Source organism: Pelodiscus sinensis, chromosome 10, assembly GCF_052426305.1.
Source record: "Pelodiscus sinensis isolate ZL-2025 chromosome 10, ASM5242630v1, whole genome shotgun sequence".
In the NCBI taxonomy this organism is placed as follows: domain Eukaryota; kingdom Metazoa; phylum Chordata; order Testudines; family Trionychidae; genus Pelodiscus; species Pelodiscus sinensis.
Window position 1 is genome coordinate 52,876,409 of NC_143061.1, and position 14,670 is coordinate 52,891,078.

Here is a 14,670-nt window from a genome sequence, read left to right on the forward strand (position 1 = left end):
TAAGAAACCTCGGCACAAAACCAAGCCCTCGCCAGGGAGCGAGACGAGAGTGACAGCCTGGTTTGCCTGAGAAACAGGGCTGGGTGAAAATGACTGCGGCTTGCCCAACACGTCTGCTGTCCCCTGTGCATGTTCTGTAATGTGCCGGCTTGCCTCAGGTCTGTCCTTTGTGCCCTGCTGGCAGGGCAGAGCAGAGCCAGCCCAGCTAGGAGTGAGCTGGGCCCTCGTCTGACTGCCCCACGATCAGCACGGTTGCTAATTAAGGCTTCCCTGCAGTGTAGACGTGCTGTTTCTTAATAAGCTCTTTCAGAATAACTGTTCAGCGTGCAGTGTGGGCGAACCCTTAGAGCTGTCTCCCCGGCTGTTGGGGTTCTACCCGCTAGGAGGCCTGCTGATGAACAAGCGCTGACTGATCTTTATTCCTGTGCAGTTGAAACAAACTGGCCAATGCTGTTTATATTGTGGCCTGGGATGCCCCATTGTGCTAGGCCCCTGTCCATGGTGGGGCTGGCCAGCCCGCCGCCCGCACCACAGGTTACACGCTGGCTCTCCGGGAGTAGGCTACAGAGCCCGCAGTGAAGCCTCTCCAGCAGCCTTGCTGGGCCACTCCTGGGGAGGCAGCTTGGGAAAGAGAGAAAGGGAGATAGGTAACTCACCTATGTTGGCCCTGTGCTCCCTTGAGAGCACCCACCTAGGTTTCCAGCTCACCCCTCTGGTGGAGGTAGACTTGAGTCTCCCTTGTTCCCAACTAAGCATTTTACGGCTGCAAAGCTCCCTGCCTCACCCATCAAGCCAGCCTGCCCAAAGGCCAGCGCCTGGGCGTTGCTCTGTCTCGAGAGCCAGTGCATGGCCAGCTGTTACAAGTGACCACTCAGCTCTTTCTAAGCAAACACCTTTCTCCTCAAGGAACGGCATTACAGAGAAAACAGCAAAACAAGTGGCCCAGTAGGCATGTTAAACATAGGAGGAGTCCCCCATCAACCATAGGAGGCACTACTAGGCCAGAATCTTACCAGCCCTTCTCCAAGGAGTGGGACCCTGGACAGAAAGAGGGCCCTCTGTCAGTTTAAACACAGCTTTTTTGCTGCCCAAAGCCCTTTTTGGGCCTGTTGATCTCTGGAAAACCCAGCTTGCAGCAGTGTATGGGTGGTACCTCTGCAGATGCTTTACAGTTGTCAGTGATTCTCCCTAATCTCCCCGCTCTGTCTTAATTCCCGGAGGAGCTGTGGGACACAATCGTACGGACCATCTCTGGCCCACAATGAGACGTAAATGGAACACGCTGTCTTCTCCCAAAGGTGCAGCACATGTGGTCACAGGGACCAGGGAGCATGGGGGTCAAAAGCAGAAGTGAAGGGCCCATGCGGGGGGTAAGGGGGAGGGGAGAGAGGGGAGGAGTTGGCACCAGCAGCCAAGTAGCAGAAGGGAAAGAAAGCCCTGAGACTAAAGAGCAGAACTGGAGGCAGCTGACTGAGTCACTGGGCCCAAGCTGATCCCATGAGCTGGTTCTACCTCAGAGTTAACTCTGTTTTTCCTTTGTCTCCCAGGCCAGATCTGCTGAAGTCAGAGAGCATATCCAACGTGGAGGTGGCACCCGATGGCTCACCAGTCTCAGGAAGTCCCAAAATGTCAACGCTCAGTAACAAAGGCCGGTACCGCTGCAAACCACGTCACCGACGAGGGAACAGCAAAGGCAGCTATAATGAATTTGCAGGGATCTTGAAAAACCAGCCAGCACAAGACAACTCACCCCAATCTCCTCATCCCAGCCTCCAGCAGCACCAGCAGCACAGCCACCCGCATTACCATGGCCATCAGCCCAGGCTAAACATCCAGGGCCAAGACATTGCAAACTGTGCAAACAACCTGAGGTACTTTGGCCCTGCAGCAGCCCTACGGAGCCCCCTCAGTAACCATGCCCAGAGGCGCATGTCCGGCTCCAGCCCCGATCTCATCTCTACTGCTATGGAAGCAGATTGCCGGAGGAATCTGGAGGAGGAGGAACACAAGGCTGATCACTGGAAGTGTTGTAAAGCAGACCCATACAGCCCTCGTCCTCCCTGCAGGCAGACGAGCAGTGGTCAGGGACAGATGCCGTCCACTGAACCCGGGATGAACCACCCCAAAGCGACAACGTGTGGGCCCTTGTATGAAAAAGCCCAGCTTCCTGAAAAGATGGTGGAGGAAGACTTCAACAGTTGCAAGTCAGGCTCATCTCAACAGCTGGCTACCCCAATGCTACCTGGCAAGCCCCGACCTATTCAAAAGGTAAAGACTGGAAAGTCGTCTCTAAAATAATCTGTTAAAAATTTCCAGAAAATATGGTACGTTGTGGCGTGGTATTGTTTGAGAGAGAGAATCTGACTATGTAATGAAACTTCGTATGAACACAAAGGGGCAGAGTTAAGGTTGTGCATGCAACTTTCATTTTAATTTGTGTGTTTTGCTTTGCCACCTTGACATCTTTTGTTTTTAAAGCAGTTTGTACTGGGGAGATTAGAGGTGGTTGCGCTGCATATTGTTACAGTGGCCTAGGGATGTAAGGGACTAGTATGCTTATCGGTTAGTTGAGTAGTGACTTGACTAGTCTCTTCCTCCCCCTCCCCCTGCTGCCCCTCTCAGTTGTGGGGACTGGGAGCAAGCCGGGAAACAGCTGTCCCTGCTTGCGCCCGGTCCCAGACACTGCACCTCTGCTTTTTAAATGTATTAAGAGCCCAGGCATTTAAAAGACAGAGCCTCAGCGGGATTAGCTCCTGGCCCTGCTGCGGCTCTGCAGTTCCCTCCTTATTGACCAATTGAGTAGTCGATGGAAATTCCATCGTCTATTCGATTAGCTGATTACATGCAATTTAATATCCCTCGGCCTAAAGCTTCCCATTAGAAGACTCTCTTCAGTTACCTATCACTTTGCCAAACATTAACGGAGAATTACCATGCTAAGTGTCTGTCCCTGGCTAAAGCTGGGGGGGTTGTTTTATTTTTTTGTTTATTTCAGAAAAAATGGTCCAACCATTTCTCAGAACAGTGTCGGGGAAAATTATATTGTTTGCCCATGTTAAAAAAAAAAAATGTAACAGCCTTTTCTTTGAGACACTTTGGTTCCTCTGCTTCGGAGCAGGAACTCCAGATTTGCCACAGTGTCAGCAAAATGCCTTTTGGCGTTCCTGTGAGATTGTCCAAATTTATCCACGTTGTAAGATTCCAAAAGTTGCAGTTTGTTCATGCCTCAGAAGAGGCTTTGGCAGCCTAATACCCCAAAGATTCTGTCTGTACTGGCCGTGCTCCAGCCTGGAGCTGGCAGACTTTCCCTGCAATTGTGCTTCTTTGCAGCCAGGGAGTGCTTTGGTACCAGGGATAGGACCTGAGAGAAGGCATATTGTGGTCTGTGCTCCCGTACTTCTCCTGCTGGAACTCAGCAAGGAGGAAATGTGGGAGCCAGCCTGACTGGAATGCAGAGAACAGAAGAGCTGGGGTTGGGGACGGGGAGAAGGGTGGGGACTGGAATTAGGACAAAGGGGGTTGAAATGGGACTTGGTCACGAAGTGAAATGAGGAGGTGGAGTCTGGAACTGGGACAAGCACAGGTTGGTGAGGCATAGAATGTGTCAGGCTTTTGGGGGAAGAGGATCCTTACTCCTCTCTGAACCTGGAATAGAATGGAGGTTTCCCGAGTGGCAACGGTGCCAGTACTGGTAACAAATAGCTATGAAACCCATTGATAAAACATGTGCATTTCCCTCTTGTGGCTGGTCTGCATGGAGGAGGAGACCCTACTACTGCTGTCAGTTACTCCATTAGCTCAAGTGGAAGAGCTTAGTGCAGTAGATCTAAAGCTTCCAAACTTGCTGGATGGCCCATGTGGCTGTCAAAGTGGTTCCACAGGAAGGATTTTCCCTGTTTGCTAAAAAAGCCCTAGAAAATTACACCCAAAACTGCATTAAAAGAACACTATTAAGATTGCAAAGTCAAGTGTTCTAGAGTTTGGAAATGCCAGAATTCAGATTGCCTGTCAACCTTCCATGTGTGTTTGCAACCTGCTGTGTGCATACATTACGAGACTGTCTTTAATTGCATGATCGCATGCTGATTTATCCACGGGACCCCTGCCTCACTCACTGCACGGGAAGGAGCTTCGGAGGATGAGTGAAGCTTTTTTTCTGTAGGGACCTGGCTCTTCTGTTGTGGAAGTTGGAAGGGTTTAGTGAACAAGGCAAGACTCCTGGGTCCCACGGAGGCAGCAGCTCAGGGGGCAGGTGGGAGCCAGTGCTTGGGGGAGAAGCTGGCTTAAAAGCTGGCTCCCCATGAGCATCAGATCCCACGGAGCTGCCTGCTCATCTCTCCTCCCCCACGCTGCTGCTTTTGTATCAGAGGCAGTAGCCTGGGATGGGGGCAGGCAGGATGCTGGAGCAGCCTCTGTCCACAGGGAGCTCAGGTCCTCTGCAGACAGAGGCTGCTGCTGCCCCATGCTGCTGCCTCTGTATCAGAGGTAGCAGGCCGGAGTCGATCTGCATGGGAAGCCAACTTTTAAAACCGGCTCCACCTGCCGCCCAGTGCTGCTGCCTCTGATACAGAAGCTGCAATGCTGGGCTGTGGGGGGGCTCCCCGAGCCTGGGGCCGGAAGCACGCTGGCTGCCAGCCCTGCCTTCGAGAGCGTTCTTTTTTAAACTACCGTCGCTCTTTCGCTCTTGCTGTTCCCGGGCGTTTTCCTTTTCTCATCATGTTTCGGACAACCCTTGAGTGTTTATGGAGGAGTGGAGCTGTTCTTTTCCTTCCTGCTTGGTTTCCCATAGTCCCCTATTAAATAAGCCTCCCCATCACCAGATCAACATCCAGTATTCATGGTTACTGAGCTGTTCCAAATGTGTCAGAATAGCCTTTTGGCTTCCTTCAGACTCGGGTGTCTGCTCACTTTTAATTTACTCCCATGCTTTGTGCATCATTGGCTAATCCGTTAACCTGTCTAGAGAGTTACGGGGATGATGTGACCATATCCCTGTTACTCTAATTCTATCTCTTTTGTTTCTACTGGTTATACTCTACGGTTTCGAACGTCATGATAAACCTTTGAGATGTCCCCAGAATCAGAAAGAGGCAGCAATGGCGGGGGGGGGACGAAGGGGGTACTTCAAAGAAGCAGTGCTGTATGGAGCCTGGGACCAGACCCCGGGCTCCTCGTGATGCTGTTGCTTTGAAACGCTGCTGCAGGAGCCCGGCATCAGGCTCCTCCTGGAATTTCAAAGCGGCAGCGCCACCTGGAGCCTGGAATCAGCTGGCTACAGGTGGTGCTGCCGCTTTCAAATGCCAGGAGTGGGCTCCTGCAACGCTTCAAAGCTGCTGTTTCTACACTTCGAAGGCAGAGACGCCCTATCAACTATTCGGCTATTCAACTAGTCAGTTACCTGCAATTTAACATTCCTACCCAGAATCCAGTGCTGTGTGTCATGCTGCCTCATTGCTGTTGGCTTTCAGCATTTGTTGTCATGTTATCCAGCACTTTGGAGTGATAATATAGCCCTTCCTTATGACGTAATTTTGGAAACTGAGAACTGGAATAATTTTCTTTCAGATGTGACCTGGTGGCTGTCCAAGAATATTTCAAAACTAGGGACTAATACCACAATAAAGCACATTATTTAGTCCCTGGTGTATTTTTGGTCATCTTGGTTAAGATCACTTGAAAGACTAAAACTGTGCCCGTCTCTGGCTTGTCTACATAGGGAGATGGACTGAACTCGAGTACAATTCCCCATGTCAAAAAAAGGGACTTTATTCTAGAAAAATGACTCCACTGCAAAGCACAAAGCAGAGTAATTATGCCAGGACCCAGTCACTGGGGAGTATATCAACACAGCTGTACTAGGACAATTACGCTGCTGTCGTTCTGTCCGTCAGTGTCCCCATGAAGTCAAGATCTAAACTCTGTAGAGTGTTCCCCTTTCAGGAATATTGCTGGGGTATTCCAGTCTCTCAGACATTGCCCTGACCATTTTAACTCGGACCTTTGTAATATTCAGGCATGAGGACTTTAAGGATTTCCTGTTAAATAGATCAGCAGCCAATTGTCTGGTAGTCCAGGGTGAACATTTGCCACATCTCAGAATTCCCTGCAATGCTTCACTTTTAGCTTTTAGTTTGCCAAAGTTTGACACCTTACTTGTTTGGAGTGCGGCGGTTCATTCCTTTCCTACATGGACCCTGGAGAGAACAGATTCCCTGCTCTGCTTTCAGCACGTTCAAAACACTTGCAGCTCTGACTCCAGACAATGAATCTAATTTAGTCTCCTGGTTCATGGCTGCATTGTTCACCTGCGGGGCTCAGGGAGGACTTTTCCCTGGTGCATAATCAGCAGGATGTATTTTGAGGGTGAGGGGTTTTGCCTTCCTTTAAAATAGCAGGGATTGCCCTGGCTGGAGATGGGTGGGCCAAATGCGCTGATGTGGTACAGAGACTCCTGTATTTTAGATGCTTGCTCATGTACTCTGGATCTAAGCAATCACCCGAGTCGTGGTCAGGATGGAATTTAGATTGGCTGGGGCCTTTGGAGATTTTTTCACCTGTTCGGGAGCATGGGAGATCGGTTCATCTGCTGGGATGATCATGGCCTCAGGCATTGGTGGCAACTCAGTCCCCCTGTTCTCTGTCTGTGGCTTAGTCTCTTCAGACTGAAATGTCTTAGTCTGCCCAACCCTCCGGGTTCCATTTAGTGGAGACAGGTGTGATTAATGGTCTGCGATATACTGGAGATCAGAGTCTATGACCCGAGGGCCCGTCTGGCTTCGAACACTGGGGCTACGTCTAGACTACGTGGCTCCGTTGACCGAGCCATGTAAAATAGTTTGTTCAGCATAATCAAAGAAGTGGGGATTTAAATAATCCCCGCTTCATGAAAATAAAAACGGCCACCGCGCTGTGCCAACAATCAGATCTGACACAGCGCGGCAGTGTAGACGCGGCGCGGTTGACAAAGGAAGCCTTTGTCGACCGCTCCGGTAAACCTTGTTTCATGAGGCATACCGGAGCGGTTGACAAAGGCTTAGAATATTCCGAATAAACTATTTACATGGCTCTGTCGACTGAACCATGTCGTCTAGATGTAGCATAGGAAATCTCTTGAAGCAGTGAGTTTGTGCCAGAGAGCAGAGTGGCAGCGAGGATGCTGTAGGGTTGTTTGAGACAGCCCAGTAACATTGTTCTCTTCCTTCTCTCTTCACCCCCCTCCTCCTGCCCCCCCCCAGAGTGGTGACGACTCTTCGGAACAGGAAGAAGGAGAAGTGGACAGTGAAGTGGAGTTCCCACGGAGACAGAGGTAAATAGCTCTACCCTTCCGACCCTTGCTTGAGTGCTAGGCAGAAATCGGAGCTGTTCTTTTTAATCTGGCTCAGTTTCACGTCACTTAACGTCATGCCGTTGTGTTGGGAATTCTGAGCCTTCTGCAGCAGCAGGATCGGTCCCTGTGTGTAATCGTTGGCCAAGTACCAGCATGAAATGTATCCAACCCTGTAGCGATTCTGTCTAGGGCCTGGCCAGTCCTATGGTGACCATGAACTCCATAAACTATGGCCAGAGCTCCTGCCTATTAGCTGCAGTATTGATGACAGGAGTGTCCCCCAGGTGATGTCTCATGCTGCCAAGCAGTTTTCAGTCCCCTGCACCTCTAGCATAGCTCCTCTCCATCGTGGGCTTGGTTGGGCAGGAACCTCACCATGTGTGACCAGTGCAAAAGGCTGCTGATACCCAGTCTGGGATCTCCAGAGTCTGTGCCATCAGGCTGGACACTGCCAGGGCCTGACACCCTCCACAGCATCTTTCCAAAGTCCTTGATCCAATTTGTTACTGCAGAGGGCAAAGGAATGGCTCCAGCTCTTGAGCTAGAACAGTTCAGCCTTGTTTTCATGGACGTCACTTCATCAAAAGGCTGGCTATCTAGAACAGGGACACATCCTCTCTTTAAGGCTGGAACTACTGAAATGGTGGCAAGTGAGGAGCAATCCGAGCGCAGGTTCCCACGTTGTGTCTTGAGGGTGTGGTTAGCTTATCAGGCCCAAGCTCCTTTTGGGGTGAAGTGGAGCAGCCTGGCAACTAATGTAGGGTGGGGAAAGTGATGTAGCAATATAAACTGAAGCCTGCAGTGCAGGCATTGAGCCAAAGGGAGCTAAGCTGTTCTCCTGGGCTTTCAGGCCTCACCGCTGCATCAGTAGCTGCCAGTCCTACTCAACCTTCAGCTCTGAGAACTTCTCCGTGTCTGACGGAGAGGAAGGGAACACCAGTGACCACTCAAACAGCCCAGATGAGCTGGCCAACAGGTTGGAAGACCAGCTGATGGAGAAGCTAGAGGACGTCCTGTCCCAGACTCCAGAAATCCCCATCGAGATCTCCACTCAGTCTGACGGGCTTTCAGACAAAGAGTGCGCCGTGCGCAGGGTGAAGACACAGATGTCGTTGGGCAAGCTCTGTGCAGATGAACGCAGCTGTGAGGTGAGTGGAGCCATCAGTATTCCCCTTCCTCTTTGGTCAGGTGGTGAAAGTAACTAGAACCACACAAGAAATCTATATGGCTAGAGTGAGAACACCTGGGACTGCCCAGAGAGGGGCCACGGGAGATGTACTGCAGAGAGAGGGGACACAGAGCGCTTCTCTGCACCCCGGGACATTCCCAGAAATTGAAAGGCAGCAAATGTATAACTGATAAGTTACACAAGACATAATTAACCTGTGGAACTCATTGCCATTAGATAGTGTTGAGGCCAGGAACTTAACAGGCTTCAGAAGAAGAGGGACCATTTATATGACTCATGAGACATCCAGGTACATTAGATGGGATGACAAATAGGCGTTTAAATAATATGGATACGAACCCTCCTGTTTTGAGGCAAACATCAGCCTAAAGGGCCAGAAAAACTTCCTCAAAGGGCAAGCTGTTCCTCATTCTCTACTAGAGGGTTTCTTGCACCTAAAACAACTGGTGGTGCTGGAGATAGTAGACTGGTCTGCCCAGATGTGGCATCCTTTGCGTACCTGTGCGTGCTCTGTCTTCCCTCTTCCTCTAACTTCTTTGGTTTTATGAATGTTGCATTAGATTGGCCTACCTGTTGCTCCCCTCCCAGTTCTGTATGGACATGTGGGGAAAGTCCCTGGCTTTCCCTTTCCCACTGGTTACACTCACTAGCCAGCAGGTCCCTGTGGCTGTGTTGGGGTCAGTGGTGACCCTTTATGGATCCTTAATGCCCCCTGTTGGCCACCAGAAGATGCGAAGCGATAGGCTCCCTAATGGGGACCTCTCAGTCTCCTGCTCCTCTACGAACCAGAGGCCGACCCTCCCGGTGCAGCCCCTCTGCCGTGCAGGGAAATCGCTAAAAGAGTTTCTCTGACCTTTTGCCTTGCAGAGCCAGGCACAGTTTGGAGAATCGGATTGTGACTCTTCCGAGGGGGAGTGTTCTGATGCAACCGTCAGGACCAATAAGCCCTGCAGTTCTGCTACTTGGTAATGACACATTCCCCACCAAAGCCGTCCTCATCCTGGCATTTGAATTCGCCCGGACTCCTTCCATTTCTCCCTTGCCCCCATGCTTTGACAGGAAGAGACGCTGATGCTCCTTCCCACCCCAGAAATGATCTGCAATAACTTGAATCTCTGGAAAAATGTCCAAATGAAACTAAATCTCACTGAGCATTTCAATCAAGAATGGCAGGGATGTATTTTATTGAATAATCTAGCTACTGTAACATGGATATTTATTTTTTTTTACATTTTAACACTTTTTATTGTAAAGAGTGGACTATATATCGAGAGACACAATCATTTGTTGCAAAAAAGTGAAGAAAACAAGCAAATGAAAGACACATCCTTGTGAGTCGGACATAAACTGCATGATGGACACATCAGGATTTGACTGCTGCTCTTCCAGGGACCAGGCCGCATGGCCCTAAAGGCTGGAGAATAGACAAAGAGAAGTGAGCCAACCAGTCTTAGCAATGAGGACATGTAAGAAACCTTGCTAAAAGGTAACCTACGAACAAATAGCATTCAGTCTAACCAGCGGGGTCACTTTTCATCAGAAAGTGGACATGTTCCTGGAGAAATTTGGTACCAAGGTGCTTACATCCAGGGTCTTCTGAATCAATACATTCCTCCAGGGATGTGATAATGGGGGGTTAATTTATGGGGGGTTTGTTTTATTTTTTAATCAGCATTTTGTTGTGAGATCCTGCAGCTGTGTTCCAACCGCATTCTCTCAAGACTCAGTATGACAGCACTTTTTAACGTCACCGGTCATCTTCACTACGGCCGACAGAACCGTGCGAATTTCCGTCTTTCACCTGCAGAGTGCCATTTTCCCACCGTTGACTCCCTCTCCTGACTTCCCACCTCCCGTTTGTTCCCGTCAATTACAAATAATCAGATCAGTGCTGGACACACAAGAAGCATGAAAAGCACATTCTGCAAAGCCTGAGAACTAGTCAGGGAGGAAACCGCAGACACCTGCTCTAAACCTTCAGACGCAACCTCCCACTCCTCACGACCTCACACAACTGGCCAGCGCCGAGGGAGAGCAAACCAGGGAACCGGTTGGCCTGGACAGCGGCATCAACCTGCCCTTTGTTCTGTTTGTTAATGATTTGGTTTTGTCAGCATGAACGGCTGCCTGCCCTTCGTGTCAGGCTTGGGGTAAAACGGAAAACTAAATTTGGATTTGGTTACCAAAAGGACGGGGGGCTTGATTTTGGATGTGGCCGTATTTTATGTGGGGACCCTCAGTGTGAATCCCAGCCCTGTAAATTCCAGCCTGGAGGAGAAACTGGCACATTGGGGGGGTAGCTGCCAGGCTGAGGCACTGGCATGGAGTGGCCAGCCTAGCACTCCCCACTTGGCCTTTCCATTCAGAGACAAACCGCCCCTTTTAACTGACACACAGAACAAAGGCTCCCCTCCCTCTCCCCTTCCCAGTCACTTTCCCTCAGGAACAATTGTAGCTCTGCCCTGAGAGCGCCAGCTGCTCTTCCTCGTGGTCCTGGCTAGAGCGTGTGCGCTGGGCCTGTCGTACCCCGGGCGAATGGGGAATCGGCCCCCTTGCAGAAGCCACGCGTGAGCCTCAGATGACTGGCAGGAATGGACGTAGGCAGGTTCTTCTGTTGCTTTCTTTGTTTACACTTTATGTTAAAATGCTGATTTGAAGGTAGCCTTGATAATTTATAGCCCAGTGGCAACAATGAAGGAAAATGTTTTGCTTATACAAAGAGCAGTATTGGATGAGTTAAATTATTCCCTGTTTTAGCCTTTTGTAGCTGGCCTACATGCAGATCTTAAGTTATTACCTATTTTATTTGTCACCTTTTCTGTAGATCAGAAGGTTGCTTTACTGCTGGCACAATTGTTCTCTCCATGTGATGTTTCCTCCTTGTGCATCAGAGTTGCTCCCTTGCTGACCCCCTCCCCCATGCTGGTGCCATGCAAAGCACAGTCCTTCTGGAGGCTGCATCAGGCAGGCCTGACCTGCTAGGCGATTGGGGAGGGGTACTCAGTTTCATTGGCTTTGGAGCGCTTCCACACAGATGAAACTGTGCAGTGTTTGCTCCTGATTGGGGGATGGACGGGGGGAGGGGAGTGTTGGGGGGCAGGGCAGATGGAGGGAGCGGAGACAGTCGGACAGCAGCGAGTGCTTTGCCCTGAGACATAAGCAGATGTCCCCTCTCTGAAAGTTCGGAGCAAGCCTCCCTGGGGAGGCATTCAGGGCTGTTAGGATAGAGCAGGGCACCGGTGCTCGTGGTGGTCCCAACTCGCGCATGAAGCAGCTAGGTAACAGGAGGGAGGACCAGCATCACCCCCTCGCAATTGAAGTTAGGAGCTTTCTGTTCTGTACGCCAAGGCCTTGGCCTCAGCCCCAGCTCAGCCACTCCTCGCGCTCATGCAGGGGCAGTACAACATCCTCCCCTTGGGGGGGCGCCCTCCGCCCCCGCATTGCTCGGTGGCCCCAGAGCGTGCGCAGCGGCTCGTCCCCCGTTATCTGTAGTCCCCCCTCGGGGCTCTGACAGCTGCTTGGGCGCTGGCGGCGTGTGGACAGCAGCCCGGCAGTACGAGGTGCTGGCTCAGGGCTGGACAGTGCTGTGCCCGGCTGCATCCCAGAAGTTCGACATGGTCTGGTTGGCCTTGGCCTCAGCTCCTGGTCAGCCCCGGCTCTGTCCTAGCGAAGCGCATTCCATGCACAGGGCCCCTGGCCTGCACGCCACACGCCGTCTGCCCCGGCAGATGGTAAACTGGGGCGAAGCTGCCAGAGCCAGCGGCACCCCGAGTGTTACTGGGCCAAGGATCAGAGCAGGCAGCGGCAGTTTTAAGGCCCAAGGTCTTGCCATCACAGAACAGCAATGAGTCGGGGAAGTATCCAGCCTAGTCTTCAGTCCCGGTCAGACTTCGGCCCTGCCCAGCCAGGAACACCGGTCACTTCTGGGTCCTCCTTCCTCAGGGTGCTGCACGCTCGGATTCCCTGCCCTCGGCCAGGCTGCCGGAGCCATTTGAAAAGCCTCCGTGGCGTGACGCAGTTTGCTCTGGAAACTAGGCTGCTGCGGGGCGTTCAGGGGTTTCTCGGGGCAAAGCCGCACTGCTACAACCGCGAGCACAGCCCATCGCCCCTCTCGCCCTAGGGGCCGGCCTCCTGCATCCCTGCATGGCTGAGGCCTGGGCTGAACCCCCCACTGGGAGCTTTTGTCAGTCGTGAGCAGAGGGTGAAACCAACCCCCGTCCCAGGGCGGCATGCGCTGGCGCTCCTGGGGCGGGCTAGGTACCGGATTCTGAACGGGGCGGTAAGTTTATGGAGGTCTCTGAGGACCAGTGTAGTAGGGATCATGTGACCCGTGCCAGCATTGTGCCGTGGATGGGTCGAGGAGGGAAACAGGCCCCGTTGTGTGTTTCCAGGCACTAGCTCTGTGGCCACTGGGTACCAGAGTCTGGACTTTGTTCGCTGGGGAGGCTGCCGCTCCGTGGAAGGAGAGAGCTAGAGGCCAAGGGCTGCTCTCAGCCACGTTCCTGCAAGCCCAGCGTGACCTCACCGGAGCACGCTGGCTCCTGGGGATGCCCACGGGTGGGGCTGAGCCTGGAATTGGCAGAGCACAGCCCTGGGGGTGGGGAGCGCTTTATTTTCTCCTTCCCAGGAGAAGGGTGAGTGGGGGCTCCCTGCCCACTCCCCACCAGCCTGGCCTCTGGCAGCTCTGGGTGATGTTGTTTTCCCTGCTGTGGCCATTTCATCTCCCGGTGTCTCCTCTCCTCTCCGTGCTGTGGCTTCCTGATACAAACTTGATTTCTGTACTGACCCGTGTACAGTGATGGGCATACGAATGAGTGTCAAAGCAAACAAATGCATGGAATAAAAAGCCAGTGTACTTCAGCCCGTCCCGGGCGTGTTGTCCGGGTGGTGTCGTCTCTGCCGCATTTCTACGAGCTGCTTGACAGGCTGATGCGTTAGTGTCTTTGAAGAGACACTGCAGCTGGGCCAGTGCCTGGAAGCCCCGGGGCTGCTCCCTGTCCCTAGAAAACTCCGAGGGAGAGCAGCAGAGCAAGCGTTTCTGCCAGCGTGCTCCCTGCCAAGGTGCAAGCAGACCATGCCCCAGTCACCGGCCTCCCAGGCTTCCACTACCCTCCTCGCTCTGGGTGTCACGGGGACACGTTTCAGCGGTGCCCTCTCCCCTGGCCTCCGCTCAGTCTGCTCCCTCCGCGCCCGGGACCTCTCACCAACAGCACCAGCAGAAACCGCAACTGCTCTGTGACGCCGGCGGTCACATGTCCGGAAACGCCGATACCTAAACCCCCCCCCCCCCCCCCCGGGATGGGTTCGGCAAGACCGTATGTGAGCACTCACACCCGGGCAAGGCTGCGTGTTGGAAGTATCCAGAGCCTGGGGCCACGGGCTTTTTGAAGTCCGTGCGGCTTGGTGCTGGGTGCACGCCAGAGCGCGGCTGCGGCAGGGTGCTGGGGTCTGCCCAGCCGCCCACTGTCCCCGCCTCTCCGGCGGAAAAGAGGAGGTGGAAAGAACGGCATTTGTAAAAGGAGACCGACCAGGCCTCCCTGCCTTAGTACCAGGGTCCGACCTAACCTCAGCTGGGATGGGACCATGCTAAGGGAGCAACCGATCAGAGCTGCGGGTCGGAGACGCGTCTGAGTCTGTCCACCACTTCCCCAAACGAGGCCACATCATCAGCTGGGCAACTCCCCAGTCACGTTATTAACTCACTTAATGCCCCTCCACAGGGACCATTTAACCCCGTGGGATCACTGACATGTTGGGGGCCCAATGGCAGGGCCCGGTGCCTGCTGCCAGCTTCCTTCAGTTGACAGGGCCTCAAGGCGTCCCTCCCCCAGCCCTGTAGGAACAGTCCCCGTAGCATCGCGGAGGCCCTGCTCTCGGACCCTGGTGCAGGAGGGCGTGAAGGGCTGGGCTGGGCCGGAGCACCGTTCCCCCAGCACTTTTCAGTTCACGCCCCAGAGGCTGGGGTGAGGCTCAGCCCCTGGAGGGAGCTAGACTGGCTGAGTGAGCGCCGGGGTGGCACCTGCAGGAGCAGCAAGGAAGCAACGAGGACTGAGGATGACGCTCCCCTGGACAGGGCTGGTGCATGGCCGGGGGCTGAGGGCAGACGGGCTGCAGGGAGGACTGGAGTCACTCTGAGGCAAGGCGGAGCAGGCCC

General features: G+C 53.0%; 1 protein-coding gene across 6 annotated transcripts in view; it reads left to right on the plus strand.

Moving 5' to 3' along the window:
• The window catches only part of MAP3K13 (mitogen-activated protein kinase kinase kinase 13), a 92,076-nt gene extending 78,700 nt beyond the window's left edge, over positions 1 to 13,376 (plus strand). For all 6 annotated transcript variants that reach the window (XM_075937349.2, XM_075937355.2, XM_075937352.2 and 3 more), the window contains 4 exons: positions 1,548 to 2,268; positions 7,236 to 7,306; positions 8,178 to 8,475; positions 9,384 to 13,376. In XM_075937349.2, the coding sequence (XP_075793464.2) occupies positions 1,548 to 2,268; positions 7,236 to 7,306; positions 8,178 to 8,475; positions 9,384 to 9,485 (1,192 nt within the window). In that variant the 3' untranslated portion in view covers positions 9,486 to 13,376. The remainder of the gene's footprint in view (positions 1 to 1,547; positions 2,269 to 7,235; positions 7,307 to 8,177; positions 8,476 to 9,383) is intronic.
• Positions 13,377 to 14,670: the final 1,294 nt, after the last annotated feature.